The sequence below is a fragment of the Stegostoma tigrinum genome, chromosome 2 (genome assembly GCF_030684315.1).
Source record: "Stegostoma tigrinum isolate sSteTig4 chromosome 2, sSteTig4.hap1, whole genome shotgun sequence".
NCBI classification, from domain to species: domain Eukaryota; kingdom Metazoa; phylum Chordata; class Chondrichthyes; order Orectolobiformes; family Stegostomatidae; genus Stegostoma; species Stegostoma tigrinum.
The window spans coordinates 160,861,974-160,881,155 of record NC_081355.1 but is presented as its reverse complement, the minus strand read 5'-3'; the positions used below and the strand labels follow the sequence as shown (position 1 = coordinate 160,881,155).

The 19,182-nt window shown below is 47.6% G+C and overlaps 1 protein-coding gene across 5 annotated transcripts in view; it reads left to right on the top strand.

The window, feature by feature from the left end:
- LOC125463095 (protein FAM83H-like) overlaps nt 1-19,182 on the top strand; it is a 127,729-nt gene that overhangs the window by 91,803 nt on the left and 16,744 nt on the right. For all 5 annotated transcript variants that reach the window (XM_059640876.1, XM_059640880.1, XM_059640875.1 and 2 more), the window contains one exon: nt 16,303-16,427. In XM_059640876.1, the coding sequence (XP_059496859.1) occupies nt 16,303-16,427 (125 nt within the window). The remainder of the gene's footprint in view (nt 1-16,302; nt 16,428-19,182) is intronic.

Here is a 19,182-nt window from a genome sequence, read left to right as displayed (position 1 = left end):
ACTTTTACATCTTGCCAAAATCTGCCTACATTTATCTGTTCTTCTATTTCCCACTGGCTGTTGGGAGGCCTTTCATAAACTCCAAACATTCTGATTGCACCTTTCCCGTTCTTGAGTTCTACCCATATTGCCTCGCTGTTTGGGCCATCTGAGGTCTCCACCCACAATAGAGCTGAGATAATCTCCTTAACAAGTAGTGCAACTCCCTCACCCCTTTTACACCCCCTTCTATCCTGCCTGAAACATTTCTATCCTATAACATTAAGCTGCCAATCCTGTCCCTCACTTAGTCTCTGTAATAGCAACAACATCATAGTTCCAAGTACTAATCCAAGCTCTAAGTTCATCTGCCTTACCTGTTAGGCTCCTTGCATTGAAACAGATGCACTTCAGTCCACCAGGTCCGCTTTGATCGGCAGCCATACCCTGCCTGCTCTTCCTCTGAGTCTTACTGATCCTATTCTCTTGTTCTCTTTCAGACCATTCACCTTTGCTTTGGTTACCATGCCCCTGCCAAGCTAGTTTAAATCCTCCCGAGTGACACCAGCAAACCTCCCAGCCAAAATATTTGTGCCCGTTTACACCATCATCTGGGTGAAAATATTTTTCCTTGCATCCCCTTTAAATGTCCCACCCCTTACCTTAAATCTATAACCCTGGTCATTGATCCTCCCATTAAGGGGAAGAGTTTCCTCCTATCTATGCCTCTAAATTTTATACACCTCAATCATGTTCCCCTCTCAATCGTTTCTGTTTCTAGGAAAACAACCCCAGTCTATCCAACCTCTTCATAACTGATCCCTCCTATAATGTGGATTCCTACATGTTATGTGAACTGGACATAGCTTTCCAACTGTGGCCCAATCAACATTATATATATTCCACCATTTCCTCCCAGCTCACAGAATCTATGCCTTGTCTAATAACAAGGGATGGCCTAGTGATATTATCACTGGACTGTTGATTCAGCCACGCAGATAAAGTTCTGGGGACCTGGGTTTGAATCCTGCCACGGCAGATGGTCAAATTTGAATTCAATAAAATATCTGAAATCAAGAATCTACGATGAACATTAAACCATTGTCGATTGGCAGAAAAACCCACTTGGTTCACTAATGCCCTTTAGGGAAGGAAACTGCCTTCCTTACCTGGTCTGGCGTACATGTGACTTCAGACCCACAGGAATATGGTTGACTATTAACTGCCCTGTGGGCGATAAATTCTGGCCCAGCCAGAGACACCCCTCATCCTGTGAACGAATAAAGAAAAAAAAGGCAAATGTCCATGTGCGCTAAGTTTTCTCTGATCCTTGATGCGTATCAGGGTCGTATGGTTCATCATGTATTCTCTTGCCCTGTTTGTCCAGTCCAAGTATAGCACCACACATTTATCCAGTTTAAATTCCATTGTCACTGATCAGCTAACCTGACCAGCCTGTCTACATCCACCTGTCATCTGACTCTATCCTGTTCGTTTCCCACAATTATGAGAGACTCTTGAGAAATGTGAAACCATCTGTAGAAGATCAGCAATGTTTTGTGCATATTTTCAACAGGCTTTTAAAATTAACTATTTGCAAATGCTTAGTTCCCCAGTAACTTGTACCTTGAATCTTCACACAAGCTGTGCCCTGTACTCTGGGAAATGCTAACCAGGGCACCAATACTGCTGCACACACCCAGGCATGTAATCGTTCTTTTGGCTGGAAATGCTCATTTGGTTTACACTGTTCATAGTTAATATTATGCAATTATTTGATGACACTTAATGTGAACTTTAAACTGGGTGAGTTGATTGGAAAGCCACAGCCTTTTGTTGTCCAGGTTATTCACCATGAATATTTTATTGCTGCTCAGTCATCGTTCAAAGTTGGCTCCTCACTGTGTGTAAACTGACACACCACACCCTATGTCCTGAAACACCTTCCCTCTTCCTATGAGTACTTTAACTATTTATGGACTTGTGTTATGTTTATTCACAAGACCATCTACCCTGAGACTTCCTCTATCTTCAACATACATGCTGTAGCAAGAGGACATTTTCTCATAGCAAAGACTAATTCATTAAGGGAGGTTGTTTCAGGGGACCAATTGTAAGTAAGTGTGTTAATATAGCATAGTATGTACAATATAACATACAGAGGGAGCAGCTGGCTGACTGCACAAGTAACAGTGAAAGTGTTAAAGTGAGAATCTAGCGAGGGGAGGTCAGGTGTAGAAATGGAATTAGATGCTAATTAAGTGAAGAGTGGTCTTTAATTTTAACTGAGGAGGATGAGCAAAATCTGTGCTGCATTCCAAAAATGAATAGTTGATTCCTATGAGAATCAATGTTAAAGTCTTAAAGCCGCCTTGTGCTCTCATGAGGAGCTTGAACAGTTCATGCACTTCACCAACACCTTCCACCCCAACCTTAAGTTCACCTGGACCATCTCTAATACCTCTCTCCTTCCTGGACCTCTCTGTTTCCATCTCTGGCAACCACCTAGAAACTGATATCCATTTCAAGCCCACCGACTCCCATAGCTACCTAGAAAACACCTCCTCCCACCCACCTTGCTGCAAAAATGCCACCCCTTATTCCCAATTCCTTCGCCTCCGCCACATCTGCTCCCAGGATGAGGCATTCCTCTCCCATACATCTCAGATGTCGTCGTTTTTCAAGGACTGCAACTTCGCCATCCCCACGAAGTGGCTGAGAACGCCCTCGACCGTGTCTCCCATATTTCCCGCAACTCATCTCCCACACACCCACTCCGCAATGACAACCAAAACAGAATCCCCCTCGTCCTCACGTACCACCCCACCAATCTCTGGATCCAGCGCATCATCTTCTGACATTTCCACTATCTGCAATCCGACCCCACAACCAAAGCCATTTCTCCTTCCCCACCCTTATCTGCTTTCCAGAGGGACCACTCTCTCCATGACTCCCTTGTCCGCTCCACACTCCCCTCCAGCCCCACCACACCTGGCACTTTTCTCTGCTACACCTGCCCCCAGCACCTCCCCACTCACCCCATCCCAGGCTCCAAGAAGACTTTCCACATCAAGAAGATGTTCACCTGCACATCTGCTTATGTGGTATACTGCATCCGCTGTTCCCACTGTGGCTACCTCTACATCGGGGAAACCAAGCGGAGGCTTGGGGACCACTTTGCAGAACACCTCTGCTCGGTTCGCAACAAACAACTAACCTCCCAGTCATGAACCATTTCAACTCGCCCTCCCATTCCTCAGACGACATGTCCATCCTGGGCTTCCTGCAGTGCCACAATGATGTCACCTGAAGGTTGCAGGAACAACAATTCATATTCCGCTTGGGAACCCTGCAGCCCAATGGTATCAATGTGAACTTCACAAGCTTCAAAATCTCCCCTCCCCTGACCGCATCCCAAAACCAGCCCTGTTCGTCCCTGATAATAAAGTGTGAAGCTGGATGAACACAGCAGGCCAAGCAGCATCTCAGGAGCACAACAGCTGACGTTTCGGGCCTAGACCTTTCATCAGAGAGGGGGATGGGGTGAGGGTTCTGGAATAAATAGGGAGAGAGGGGGAGGCTGACTGAAGATGGAGAGAAAATAAGGTAGGTGGAGAGGAGAGTATAAGTGTGGAGGTAGGGAGGGGATAGATGAGTCCAGGGAAGACGGACAGGTCAAAGAGGTGGGATGAGGTTAGTAGGTAGGAAATGGAGGTGCGGCTTGAGGTGGAGGGAAGGGATGGGTGAGAGGAAGAACAGGTTAGGGAGGCAGAGACAGGCTGGGCTGGTTTTGGGATGCAGTGGGTGGAGGGGAAGAGCTGGGCTGGTTGTGTGGTGCAGTGGGGGGAGGGGATGAGCTGGGCTGGTTGTGTGACGCAGTGGGGGGAGGGGATGAACTGGGCTGGTTTTGGGATGCGGTGGGGGAAGGGGAGATTTTGAAGCTGGTGAAGTCCACATTGATACCATTGGGCTGCAGGGTTCCCAGGCAGAATATGAGTTGCTGTTCCTGCAACCTTCGGGTGGCATCATTGTGGCACTGCAGGATGCCCATGATGGACATGTCGTCTAAAGAATGGGAGGGGGAGTTAAAATGGTTCGCGACTGGGATGTGCAGTTGTTTATTGCGAACCGAGCGTAGGTGTTCTGCAAAGCGGTCCCCAAGCGCCCGCTTGGTTTCCCCAATGTAGAGGAAGCCACACCGGGTACAATGGATACAGTATACCACATTGGCAGATGTGCAGGTGAACCTCTGCTTAATATGGAAAGTCATCTTGGGGCCTGGGATGTGGGTGCGGGAGGAGGTGTGGGGGCAAGTGTAGCATTTCGTGCGGTTGCAGGGGAACGTACCGGGTGTGGTGGGGTTGGAGGGGAGTGTGGAGCGAACAAGGGAGTCACAGAGAGAGTGGTCTCTCCGGAAAGCAGACAAGGGTGGGGATGGAAAAATGTCTTGGGTGGTGGGGTCAGATGGTAGATGGTGGAAGTGTCGGAAGATGATACGTTGTATCTGGAGGTTGGTGGGGTGGTGTGTGAGAACGAGGGGGATCCTCTTGGGGTGGTTGTGGCAGGGGCGGGGTGTGAGGGATGTGTTGCGGGAAATGCGGGAGATGTGGTCAAGGGCATTCTCAACCACTGCAGGGGGAAAGTTGCGCTCCTTGAAGAACGTGGACATCGGGGATGTGCGGGAGTGGAATGCCTCATCCTGGGAGCAGATGTGGCGGAGGCGGAGGAATTGGGAATAGGGGATGGAATTTTTGCAGGAGGTTGGGTGGGAGGAGGTGTATTCTAGGTAGCTGTGGGAGTCGGTGGGCTTGAAATGGACATCAGTTACTAGCTGGTTACCTGTGATGGAGATTGAGAGGTCCAGGAAGGTGAGGGATGTGCTGGAGATGGCCCAGGTGAACTGAAGGTTGGGGTGGAAGATGTTGGTGAAGTGGATGAACTGTTCGAGCTCCTCTGGGGAGCAAGAGGCGGCGCCGATACAGTCATCAATGTAACGGAGGAAGAGGTGGGGTTTGGGGCCTGTGTAGGTGCGGAAGAGGGACTGTTCCACGTAACCTACAAAGAGGCAGGCATAGCTTGGGCCCATGCGGGTACCCATGGCCACCCCCCTTCCTCCCATCTATCCCTCCTCCCACCTCAAGCCCCACCCCCATCTCCTACCTACTAATCTTGACCTGTCCGTCCTCCCTGGACTGACCTATCTCCTCCCGAATGCCCCACCTACACTCACCCTTACTGGCTTCACCACCGCCTGTTTGACCTGTCTGTTTTCACTCCACCTATCTTCTCCTCTATCCATTTTCTATCCGTCTCCACCTCTCTCCCTATTTATTTCAGGATCTCCTTCCCCTGTCCCATTTCTGAAGAACGGTCGAGGCCCAAAACGTCAGCCTTCCTGCTCCTCTGATGCTGCTTGGCCGGCTGTGTTCATCCAGCTCTACACCTTGTTACGTAAGGTCCTTCAAATTTTAGACAGTAGACAGTAGGTGCTGGAGTAGGCCATTCTGCCCTTCGAACCAGCATCACCATTCATTATGATCATGGCTGATCATCCACACTCAGTATCCTGTTCCTGCCTTATCCCCATAACCCTTGATTCCACTATCTTTAATTTGTTTGAGGGGCAGAAAGACAATATACAAGTTGAAAGACTGTGCCATACATGTGGCTGAAATATCTTGAAAAATAAAATACCGTAAAGGGTATTAGTGTGCTGTATTCCCCTTACATTTTGTGATTTATTTTAAATATTTGAAGAAAATACAACAGCCTGTATTTTTGTATTGAGCAGGCTTCACCTCATGGCAGATGTTTGTCAATCCTCACTGTGACTAAGTACCTGGGTTATGTGCACCATCTAACATCTGCCACTAGTTGAAAGACTTCAGTACAAGTTTGGAATGGCATCAATAATGAAACAAATGTCTTAATCGTACCTCATTAACTTGATTGCATTTTTTGAAGAAGTGACAAAGAAGATTGATGAAGTCAGAGTGGTGGACATTGTCTATATGGACGTCAGTAAAAAGTTTGACAAGGTTCCACATAATAGACTGATTAGTAGAGTTAGATCACATAGAATGCTGGGAGAACTAGCCATTTGGATGCAAAATTGACTTGAAGGTAGGAGCCAGAGGGTGGTGGAGAAGGATTGCTGTTTGGACTGCAGGCCTGTGACCAGCGATGTGTTGCAAGGATTTGTGCTGCATCCACTCGTTTTGTCATTCAGAGTACTACGGGTGTACTGCATGGAAACAGACTCTTCAGTCCAACTCGTCAGTGCTGACCAGATATCCTGAATTAGTCTAGTCCCATTTGCTAGTGTTTGGCCCATACTCCGCTAAACCCTTCCTATTCATAAATCAATCCAGATGCCTTAATTGTATCAGCCTCCAACACTTCCTCTCACAGCTTCATTCACGCATGACCCCTCAGGACCCTCTAGTTTTGGACTCTCTTATCCTGAGGAAACATCCTTGACTATTCACCCTATTATACAAATGATTTGGATGTGAATATAGGAGGTACGGTAAGGAAGTCTGTAGATTACACCAATATTGGTGGTGTAGTGAGCAGCCAACAAGCTGGCCGTAGAGTACAACAGGACCTTGATCAGATGGACAAATAAGCTAAGGAGTGGCATATGGACTTTAATTCAGATAAATGGGAGGTACTGCATTTTGGCATGGCAAATCAGGGGAGGACTTATAAATCTAATGGTAAGGTCCCAGGGATATTGCCAAACAAAGAGACCTTGGAGTGCAGGTTTATACTTCCTTGAAAGTTGAAACGCAGGTAGACAGGATGATGAAGAAGACATTGGTACACTTGTCTTTATTGGTCAGTGCATTGAGTATAGGAGTTGGGAGATTATGGAAACTATGGAACAGATTATGTAAAGATGTAGGAGCAATAGGGTGGTGGTGATGGGAGATTTTAATTTTCCCATCATTGATGGGATTCATTTAGTGTTGGAGATTTAGTGGATCAGAAAGGAGGGTTTTATAGAGCAGTATATAAATAGTCCAAAGCGGGAAGGGGCCATATTGGACCTGGTGTTAGGGATTGTTTTAGGGGTTGAAGTTTCAGTAGGGGATTACTTTGGGAATAGTGATCACAATTCGCTAAGTTTTACAATACTCCTGGCCAAAGACGAGAGTGGTCCCAAAAGGAAGAGTGCCAAACTGGAGGAAGGTCAACAATAGCAAAATTCGGCAGGAGCTGGGGAATGTGGATTGGGAGAAACTGTTTGATGGTAAATCCACATTTGATATGTGGGAGGCTTCGAAAGAGAGATTGATTAGAGTGCAGGAGAGACAGGTCCCTGTGAAAATGAGGGATAGAGAGGGAACCATGGATGACAGGTGAAATTGATTGAAAGTGACTGAAAACAGACGAAGCTTTGGAAGAATATCGGGAAAGCAGGACCAATCTGAACCAAGGAATTAAATGGGCTAAAAGAGGTCATGAAATATCTTTAGAAAACAGGGTTAAGGAGAATCCCAAAGCCTTTTACTCATACATAAGGAGCAAGTACGTAACTAGAAAAAGAGTTGGACCACTCAAGGACAAAGGAGGGAAGTTATGCAAGGAGTCAGAGAAAATGAGTGAGATTCTTAATGAGTACTTTGCGTTGGTATTTACCGAGGAGAGGGACATGATGGATGTTGAGGTTAGGGATAGATGTTTGATTACTTTAGGTCAAATCAGTATAAGGAAGGAGGAAGTGTTGGGTATTCTAAAAGGCATTAGGGCAGACAAGTTCCCAGGTCCAGATGAGATGTATCCGAGGTTACTGAGGGAAGCAAGAGAGGAAATGGCTGGGGCCTTAATGGATATTTTTGCAGCATTCTTAAACACGGGTGAGATTATGGAGGACTGGAGAAATTGCTCATGTTGTCCCCTTGTTTAAGAAGGGTAGCAAGGATGATCCAGGTAATTATAGACCGGTGAGCCTGATGTCAATGGTGGGGAAGCTCCTGGAGAAGATACTTAGGGATAGGATCTATTTACATTTGGACGAAAATATGCTTGTTAGTGATAGGCAGCCTGGTTAGGTGCAGGGAAGGTCATATCTTACCAACTTGATAGAAATCTTTGACAAAGCGACAAAGTTGATAGATGAGTGAAGGGCTGTAGATGTCATATACATGGACTTCAGTAAGGGATTTGATAAGGTTCCCCATGGTAGGCTGATAGAGAAAGTGAAGTCGCATGGGGTCCAGGGTGTACTAGCTCGATGGATGGAGAACTAGCTGGGCAGCAGGAGACTGAGAATTGTAGTGGAAGGGAGTTTCTCAAAATGGAGAACAGTGACCATTGGTGTCCCACAGGGATCTGTGCTGGGACCACTGTTGTTTGTGATATACGTAAATGATCTGGAGGAAGGTGTAGGTGGTCTGATCAGCAAGTTTGCAGATGACACTAAGATTGGTGGAGTAGCTGATAGTGAAGGGGACTGTCGGAGAATGCAGGAGAGAAGAGATAGATTGGAAAGTTGGGTGGAGAAATGGCAGATGGAGTTCAATCCAGGCAAATGTGAGGTGATGCATTTTGGAAGATCCAATTCAAGAGCAAACTATACGGTAAATGGAAAAGCCCTGGGGAAAATTGGTGCACAGAGAGATCTGGGTGTTCAGGTCCATTGTATCCTAATTTACAACGCAGCTCAATAGAGTGGTCAAGAAGGTTCATTCATCAGACAGGGTATTGAGTACAAGAGTTGGCAGGTCATGTTACAGTTGTACAGGACTTCGGTTCGACCACGTTTGGAATACTGTGTAAAGTTCTGGTCGCCACATTACCAAAAGGATGTGGATGCTTTGGAGAGGGTGCAGAGGAGGTTCACCAGGATGTTGCCTGGTATGGAGGGTGCTAGCTATGAAGACAGTTTCAGTAGACTGGGATTATTTACATTAGAAAGACAGAGGTCGAGGGGGGATCTGACTGAGGTCTACAAAATCATGAGAGGTATGGGATTCAATTACTGGAGGTCACGATTTTAAAGTGAGAGGGGAAATTTTTAAGGGAGATACACGTGGAAAGTTCTTGATGGAGTGTGATGGATGCCTGGAATGCATTGCCGGTAGAGATGGGCATGATAGCGTCATTTAAGATGTACCTAGACTGATACATGAATGGGCAGGGAGCAGAGGGATACAGATCATTGGTAAATAGGCTGAAATTGTATCAGTGATAATGGGAACTGCAGATGCTAGAGAATCCAAGATAATAAAATGTGAGGCTGGATGAACACAGCAGGCCAAGCACCATCTCAGGAGCACAAAAGCTGACGTTTCGGGGCTAGACCCTTCATCAGAGAGGGGGATGGGGAGAGGGAACTGGAATAAATAGGGAGAGAGGGGGAGGCGGACCGAAGATGGAGAGAAAAGAAGATAGGTGGAGAGGAGAGTATAGGTGGGGAGGTAGGGAGGGGATAGGTCAGTCCAGGGAAGATGGACAGGTCAAGGAGGTGGGATGAGGTTAGTAGGTAGGAGATGGAGGTGTGGCTTGGGGTGGGAGGAAGGGATGGGTGAGAGGAAGAACAGGTTAGGGAGGCAGAGACAGGCTGGGCTGGTTTTGGGATGCAGTGGGTGGAGGGGAAGAGCTGGGCTGGTTGTGTGGTGTAGTGGGGGGAGGGGACGAACTGGGCTGGTTTTGGGATGCGGTGGGGGAAGGGGAGATTTTGAAGCTGGTGAAGTCCACATTGATACCATTGGGCTGCAGGGTTCCCCAGCGGAATATGAGTTGCTGTTCCTGCAACCTTCGGGTGGCATCATTGTGGCACTGCAGGAGGCCCATGATGGACATGTCATCTAAAGAATGGGAGGGGGAGTGGAAAACCCTTGTCTGCTTTCCGGAGAGACCACTCTCTCCGTGACTCCCTTGTCCGCTCCACACTCCCCTCCAACCCCACCACACCTGGCACCTTCCCCTGCAATCGAGGAAATGCTACACTTGCCCCCACACCTCCTCCCTCACCCCTATCCCAGGCCCCAAGATGACTTCCCATATTAAGCAGAGGTTCACCTGCACATCTGCCAATGTGATATACTGTATTCATTGTACCCGGTGTGGCATCCTCTACATTGGGGAAACCAAGTGGAGGCTTGGGGACTGCTTTGCAGAACACCTCCACTCGGTTCACAATAAACAACTGCACCTCCCAGTCGCAAACCATTTCCACTCCCCCTCCCATTCTTTAGACGACATGTCCATCCTCGACCTCCTGCAGTGCCACAATGATGCCACCCGAAGGTTGCAGGAACAGCAACTCATATTCTACTTGGGAACCCTGCAGCCCAATGGTATCAATGTGGACTTCACCAGCTTCAAAATCTCCCCTTCCCCCACTGCATCCCAAAACCAGCCCAATTCGTCCCCTCCCCCCACTGCACCACACAACCAGCCCAGCTCTTCCCCGCCACCCACTGCATCCCAAAACCAGCCCAACCTGTCTCTCCCTCCCTAACCTGTTCTTCCTCTCACCCATCCCTTCCTCCCACCCCAAGCCACACCTCCATTTCCTACCTACTAACCTCATCCCACCTCCTTGACCTGTTCGTCTTCCCTGGACTGACCTATCCCCGCCCTGCCTCCCCACCTATTCTCTCCTCTCCACCTATCTTCTTTTCTCTCCATCTTCGGTCCGCCTCCCCCTCTCTCCCTATTTATTCCAGAACCCTCACCCCATCCCCCTTTTCTGATGAAGGGTCTAGGCCTGAAACGTCAGCTTTTGTGCTCCTGAGATGCTGCTTGGCCTGCTGTGTTCATCCAGCTTCACACTTTATTTTCTTGGTAAATAGGCAACAGGTTTAGATGGAGGATCTGGATCAGCGCAGGCCTGGAGTGCCGAAGAGCCTATTCCTGTGCTGTAATTTTCTTTGTTTTTTTTATCTTCGCCATCTTCTTAATGAAGACTTTCTGCTTCATCTCAGTGCTGAGTGGTTTTCCTTTTATTCTCTGACTGTGTCCCTGGTTCCAGACTTTACAGTCAGGGGAGCCTTCTTTTTGTCTATGATGTTAGTAATTTTAAGTTGCTCTTATTCTTGGAATTTGATTTTATTCATTCATGGGATGAGGGCTTACTGACTAGGCAGCATTTATTGCTCATCCCTAATTGCCCAGACGGCACTTAAAATTCAGCCATTTTACTGTGGGTCTGGAATCACATGTAGGCCAGACCAGGTAAGGATGGCAGCTTCCTTCCGTCAAGGACATTAGTGAACCAGATGGGGTTTTCTGACAATGGATTTACAGTCATCATGAGATTCTTAATTCCAGATATTTATTGAATTCAGATTCCACCATCTGCCACGATGGGATTCGAACCCAGGTCTCCAGAACATTATCTGCGTCTCAGGATTAACAATCCAGCGATAATACCACTCGGTCATCACCTCCCCATTTGATCATGTGGTATCAAGGAACTTGGCAAAGCTAGACTCAGTGGGCATCAGGGAGAAAACTCTGGTGACATATCTAACATTTCAGAAGGTGGGTGTGGTTGTTGGAGGACAGTCCTCTCTGCTCCAGGCCATCTCTGCAGAGTTCCTCAGTAGTGCCCTGGCCAACCATCTTCAGCCATTTTTTTCAGTGACTTTCCCTCCATTATAAGGTCAGAAGTGGGGATGCTCACTGATGATTACACAATGTCGTCAGAAATGGGGCTAAACAATATCCATGCACTGTGCTGGAGTTAGTAAGATTTTCAAAGATCTCACCAATGCAGCCACTGTCTCTGTACCCATCACTTCAACACTCTGGGATGTTCTCGCCACAGAAACAGCTTTAAACTGTTAGCATATAACCCTCTGAACACCCTCCCTATATACACACAGACTTAAGACATGGTGTTATGGATGGATGAAAAAGTACTGGGGAAGTGCTTCATTATCTCAGGATTCTATGGGATATTCCTATTGTTTTCCAAGTCCTTCAGATCCTGTCACTACATCACAGGAGGCACAGAGCAACAGGTTCACAAATGATTACATTTCTCACTAAAAACTTCTCCCTTAAATTCAGGAATTTTCACGGGAGAGAGAGAGAGAGAGGCACCACCTCCCCTTCCAGAAGTCTGAGGGCTTCTCACTGAATCACTCATTTCTGTGAGCTGTTCAGATACCCAGGAACCAATCAGAGTTGTCGCCAGGCTGATGGCCTTTGGCTTCCCCAAAACAATCAGCTACTTGTTGCCCAATTCAGTCCACAATCAAAAAGCAAGCCAGATAAAAAGATGCCTGAATAGAATCCTGTTTTAGAACTGCAGCATCTTCTTCCACGACTTGCTTTCCCCATTTTTATACTTTTCCCATTTTGGCCCATAAACCAAAAATAAAGAAAAATGAAAAGATGTAGTCATTCTACTACTGCCAGACAATGACCATCTCTAATGAGAGTATCTGAACATCGCATCTTGACATTTGTGGCGTTCCCATTGTTGAATCCCCTCTATTGTTCCAACTGAAAGCTGGACTGCGCCAGTTATATTTATTGTGACTACAAGAACAGGGAAGAGATTAGGAATTCTGTGTCAAGTATCTCACCTTTTGACTCCCCAAAGATCTCCCCCCAACCCCCACCATATTAGAACATAGAACATAGAACAGTACAGCACAGAACAGGCCCTTCAGCCCACAATGTTGTGCCGACCATTGATCCTCATGGATGCACCCTCAAATTTCTGTGACCATATACATGTCCAGCAGTCTCTTAAATGACCCCAATGACCTTGCTTCCACAACTGCTGCTGGCAACGCATTCCATGCTCTCACAACTCTCTGCGTAAAGAACCTGCCTCTGACATCCCCTCTATACTTTCCACCAACCAGCTTAAAACTATGACCCCTCGTGCTAGCCATTTCTGCCCTGGGAAATAGTCTCTGGCTATCGACTCTATCTATGCCTCTCATTATCTTGTATTCTTCAAGGACTCCATCTATTTTTAGTCGCCTAGACCTTAGGTATGTTTCCATTTTTTCGACTAAGCTGATAAATTCTCCTGTGATCCAAGGTTCCAGAATCCTGCCTTTAATTTTCACAGGAACATGCCTGCACTGCTGTTTAATCAACGGGTCTTTAAAGGACTCCCACATCAGATATAGATCTACACTCAAACAACTGCTCCCAATCCACATTCTCCAATTTTTGCCTAATTTGATGATATGTGACCTTCCCCAAATTTAGCACCTACATCTGACGTCTACTCTTGCCCTTATCTGTAAGTATCTGAAAACTTATGGAATTACTATCTCTATTCCCAAAAAGCTCCCCGACTGAAACTTTCATCACCTGGCTGTGCTCTTTTCGGCCCCCTCCCTCATTTGACAATCCACATACTGTTTCAAAAAACCCTCTTGGACACAACTATCAAATTGCTTCCATCCAAACCACTGACACTAAGGGCGTCCTATTCAATATGGGCGAAGTTAAAATCACTCACCACAACAGCCCTGTTGCTTTCTCATTTTTCCAGAATCTGACTACATATCTCTTCCCCTATCTCTTGCTGGCAGCTGGGAGGTCAATGCTACAATCCCAGCATTGTGATTGCGCCCTTCATATTCCTGAGCTGTACCCGTAATAGATATGTACAGCACAGAAACCGACGTTTCAATCCAACTTGTTCATGCCAACCAGATATCCTAAATTAATCTAGTCCCACTTGCCAGCATTTGGCCCATATCCCCTTAAACCCTTCCTATTCATATGCCCATCCAGATGCCTTTTAAATGCTGCAGTTGTACCAGCCTCCACCATTTCCTTTGCCAGCTCATTCTATACACTTGCCATCCTGTGTGGGAAAATGTTGCTCTTTACGTCCCTTTTAAATCATTCCCCTCCACCTTAAACCTATGCCGTCTAGTTTCGGACTCCCCCACCCCAGGGAGAAGACCTTGGAATGTTCACCCTATCCATGCCCCTCATGATTTTATCAACCTCTGTAGGTTTATAACCACTCTCCAGAGAAAACAGCCCCAGCCTATTCAGCCTGACCCTATTGTTCAAACCCTCCAATCCTGGCAACATCTTTGTAATTTTTTTCTGAACCTTTTTGGGTTTCACAGCATCTTTGCTATAGCAGGGAGACCAGAATTGAATGCAGTGTTTTAAAGTGGCCTAACCAATGACCTGTATAGCTGCAATGTGGCCTCAACTTCAAATTCAATGCATTGTCCAGCAGCAAGATGCCTGCAGGGTGTCCTCCCTCAGCACAGCTGTGATATGCTCCCTAACACCCCAAAACCAATCTAGCTCGTCCCTGCCTCCCTAACCTGTCCTTCCTCCCACCTATCCCCTCCTCCCACCTCAAGCCCCACCCCAAGCTCCTACCTACTAGCCTCACCCTGCCCCCTTGATCTGCAGAGGAAGCCACACCGGGTACGGTGGATACAGTATATCACATTGGCAGATGTGCAGGTGAACCTCTGCTTAATATGGAAAGTCATCATGTGGCCTGGGATGGGGGTGAGGGAGGAGGTGTGGGGGCAAGTGTAGCATTTCCTGTGGTTGCAGGGGAAGGTGCTGGGTGTGGTGGGGTTGGAGGGCAATGTGGAGCGAACAAGGGAGTCACAGAGAGAGTGGTCTCTCCGGAAAGCAGACAAGGGTGGGGATGGAAAAATGTCTTGGGTGGTGGGGTTGAATTGTACTTGGCGGAAGTGTCGGAGGATGATGCATTGTATCTAGAGGTTGGTGGGGTGGTGTGTGAGAATGAGGGGGATCCTGTTTGGGCGGTTGTGGCGGGGGCCGGGTGTGAGGGATGTGTTGCGGGAAATACGGGAGACGCAGTCAAGGGCGTTCTCGACCACTGTGGGGGGAAAGTTGCGGTCCTTGAAGAACTTGGACATCTGGGATGTGCGGGAGTGGAATGTCTTATCGTGGGAGCAGATGCGGCGGAGGCGGAGGAATTGGGAATGGAATTTTTGCAGGCGGGTGGGTGGGAGGAGGTGTATTCTAGGTAGCTGTGGGAGTCAGTGGGCTTGAAATGGACATCAGTTTCTAGCTGGTTGCCTGTGATGGAGACTGAGAGGTCCAGGAAGGTGAGGGATGTGCTGGAGATGGCCCAGGTGAACTGAAGGTTGGGGTGGAAGGTGTTGGTGAAGTGGATGAATTGTTCGAGCTCCTCTGGGGAGCAAGAGGCGGCGCCGATACAGTCATCAATGTAACGGAGGAAGAGGTGGGGTTTGGGGCCTGTGTAGGTGCGGAAGAGGGACTGTTCCACGTAACCTACAAAGAGGCAGGCATAGCTTGGGCCCATGCGGGTGCCCATGGCCACCCACTTTGTCTGTAGGATGTGGGAGGAATCGAAAGAGAAGTTGTTGAGGGTGAGGACGAGTTCGGCTAGGTGGATGAGGGTGTCGGTGGAGGGGGACAGGTCGGGCCTGAGGGACAGAAAGAAGCGGAGGGCGTTGAGGCCATCTGCATGCGGAATACAGGTGTATAGGGACTGGACGTCCATGGTGAAAATGAGGTGTTGGGGGCCAGGGAATTGGAAGCTCTGGAGGAGGTGGAGGGCGTGGGTGGTGTCACGGATGTAGGTAGGGAGTTCCTGGACCAAAGGGGAGAACGCCTCCGCTCGGTTCGCAATAAACAACTGCACCTCCCAGTCGCGAACCATTTCAACTCCCCCTCCATTCTTTAGATGACATGTCCATCAGTCACAATGATGCCACCTGAAGGTTGCAGGAACAGCAACTCATATTCCACTTGGGAACCCTGCAGCCCAATGGTATCAATGTGGACTTCACCAGCTTCAAAATCTCCCCTTCCCCCACCGCATCCCAAAACCAGCCCAGTTCGTCCCCACCCCCCACTGCACCACACAACCAGCCCAGCTCTTCCCCTCCACCCACTGCATCCCAAACCCAGCCCAGCCTGTCTCTGCCTCCCTAACCTGTTCTTCCTCTCACCCATCCCTTCCTCCCACCCCAAGCCGCACCTCCATCTCCTACCTACTAACCTCATCCCGCCTCCTTGATCTGTCCGTCTTCCCTGGACTGACCTATCCCCTCCCTACCTCCCCACCTACACCCTCTCCACCTATCTTCTTTACTCTCCATCTTCGGTCCGCCTCCCCCTCTCTCCCTATTTATTCCAGTTCCCTCCCCCCATCCCCCTCTCTGATGAAGGGTCTAGGCCCGAAACGTCAGCTTTTGTGCTCCTGAGGTGCTGCTGGGCCTGCTGTGTTCATCCAGCCTCACACTTTATTGAATGAGTTGCAACTGTGCTTAACAGTGAACTACTACCATACCATAGCATGAATAATTAGAAATGGAGCCTGTTCTGGTTTGTACGTTACCTATCTTTTTTGTTTCTTTTCAGTTCCTGAGAGTGAGGACATTAACAGGATCAACCTACATCTGCAGATCTGGAATGTCTTTTACTGGCAACTTGATAGAGCGATTCATGCTGGTGGATTGCAGTGCAGTTCTCTGTGGCTCCTACAGGTAGGTGGTAGACTGATGATCTTGTATCTGAACACTTTACCTCTGAAGCATGCAGTAGACATTTTCTAATCAACCTGCTTGGAGATGTTATTACATGCCTCTGAAGCAGAAGGCAATTGAAGCCAGGCCTCCTAGCTCCTACGTAGGGTTACCAACACTGCAGTACAATAGTTCCACCTGAAGCATGCAGTAGAATAGCACTGATACATAGCTCTCTTAGTTCAACGCAACACCATCATTTCCTACAGGAAAAACCTGTTTTTAATGCCTACAGCCGGAGGTGTTTACAGGCTGTTGATACTAATTTGTCTGTCTTCACAGTCAGAAATCACATGACAGCAGGTTATAGTCAAACAGGTTTATTTGAAAACACAAGCTTTTGGAGTTTTGCTCTGCAGGTGTTAGTGGGAGAGGAAGTATCAGACACAGAATTTATAAGTAAAGGATCAAAGGGTCACACCGCTGATGACGATGTGTTGAATAAACCTGAGATGCTATTAACACAGGAACAAAAACAAAGTTGCTGGAAAAGCTCAGCAGGTCTGGCAGCATCTGTGGAGGAGAAAACAGAGTTAACGTTTCGGGTCCAGTGACCGTTCCTCAAACCCTTCCTCCTTGTTCTGGTGTTGATGCTGCCAGACCCGCTGAGCTTTTCCAGCAACATTGTTTTTGTTCCTGATTTACAGCATCTGCAGTTTTTACAGAGATACTATTAAATCTTTAATCAGTTAGAATATTTTCATTCATTAGTATGTATATGTAAATCCCCGAGTCCCTTTCAAGTCACTGTCCTGAGAGAACAAAAGGTTTTGGTGTAAAGAAGAGATGACATTTTAGGTCAGACAATGCATGTTAGGTGTGAGGCCTTGTTTAGAATCTGTTTGTGTTTTAGTTTGGAGTCAGACTGGTTTTATTTCTAAAGTAAGAATTTATAAAACATCACATTGACTGTCCAAAAGTTGCATGCTTTTTGAACAAAATAGAATGTATCTGCAAACACAAATTCATCCCATAGATTCACATGCGCACATGTGAGTGAAGTGGGGATAGAGAGAGTGGTTCTTTTTTTCTTTATTCATTCACGGGATGCAGGCGTTGCTGGCCAGGCAGCATTTATTGCCCATCTCTAATTGTCCAGAGGGCAGTTAAGAGTCAGTCACATTAATGTGGGTCCGGAGTCACATGAAGGCCAGACCAGCTAAGGATGGCAGTTTCCTTCCCTAAAGGACATTAGTGAACCAGATCGGTTTTTTTCGACAATCGTCACTGGATTCACGGTTATCATTCGTTTCTTAATTCCACATGTTTATTGAATTCAGATTCCACTGTCTGCCATGGCAGGATTCGAAGCTGGGTCCCCAGAACATTCCAACAATAATACCACTACATCACCGTGCATGTGAGCGAAGGGGAGGGAAGAGTGTGTGTGTGTGTGTGTGTGTGTGTGTGTGTGTGTGTGTAGGTAGGTATGCGCATGCAACAATCGCCAAACAGAGATATTCCCTCCCAGTGGAAGAACACTTCAGCAATCAAAGTCGTTCGGCCTCCGATCTTCGGGTGAAGACATAGAACATAGAACCATACAGCGCAGAACAGGCCCTTCAGCCCTCGATGTTGCGCCGAACTGTGAACTAATCTAAGCCCCTCCCCCTACATCATCATCCATATGCTTATCCAAGGACTGTTTAAATGCACCTAAGTTGGCTTGGGGATACGCAAGCAGAAGCTGACAGCCAGATTTGATACCTGTGAGAACTTCCTCAACTGGGATCGTGCGTTCATGTCACACTGCAGGTGACCCCACCACAATCTACACTCCAAACACACACACACACACAGACACAAACACACTTGCTCTTTCTCTCCCTCCCCCTCAAGCACTCTAACGCACACACACACATGTGCGCGCGCATGTGCTCTCTCCCATACCCCCCCATTCTATCTCTCTGACTGACACACACTTACTCCCTCTCACTCACTCCCTCACACACACATACACATGCGCTCACTCTCTCCCACACAAACTCTCTCACTCACACAATCAGTTTCACCTCCCAACACACACATCCGCACTCATACACTCTTCCCCCTCACTCAAACACGTTTTTTATCCCCCTTCACTATGTATGTGTGTGTCTCTCTCTCTCTCTCTCACACACACACACACACACACAGTCTCTCCCACTCTTACACACACACATTAACTCTTTCTCCTACACACACTAATGTGGCAGGGGGGTGGGAACCAAATATTGGACAGAAAGGAGGTAGGAACGAAAGCCTGTAGGGAACTAGATAATGGAGTCAGTGTGACGAAAGGGAAGAGTAGTTGGGGAGCAGATGATGAACACAAAGGGACAGGTGGTCTGAGGTGCATTTGTTTTAATGCGAGAAGTGTAGTAGACAAGGCAGATGAACTTAGGGCTTGGATGGGGAACTAGGAGTATGATGTTCCTGCTATTACTGAGACTTGGTTGAGTGAAGGGCATGATTGGCAACTAGATGTCCCAGGATATTGATGCTTCGGGCGGGATAGAGAGGGAGGTAAATTGGGTGGAGGAGTTGCATTACTGGTCAAAGACAATATCATAGCTGGACTGAAGGAGGGCACTACGGAGGACTCAAGCAGTGAGGCAATATGGGCAGAACTCAGAAATAGGAGGGATGCAGTAACAATGTTGGGGCTGTAATACAGGCCTCCCAACAGTGAGCGTGAGATAGAGGCACAAATATGTAAACAGATTATGGAAAGGTG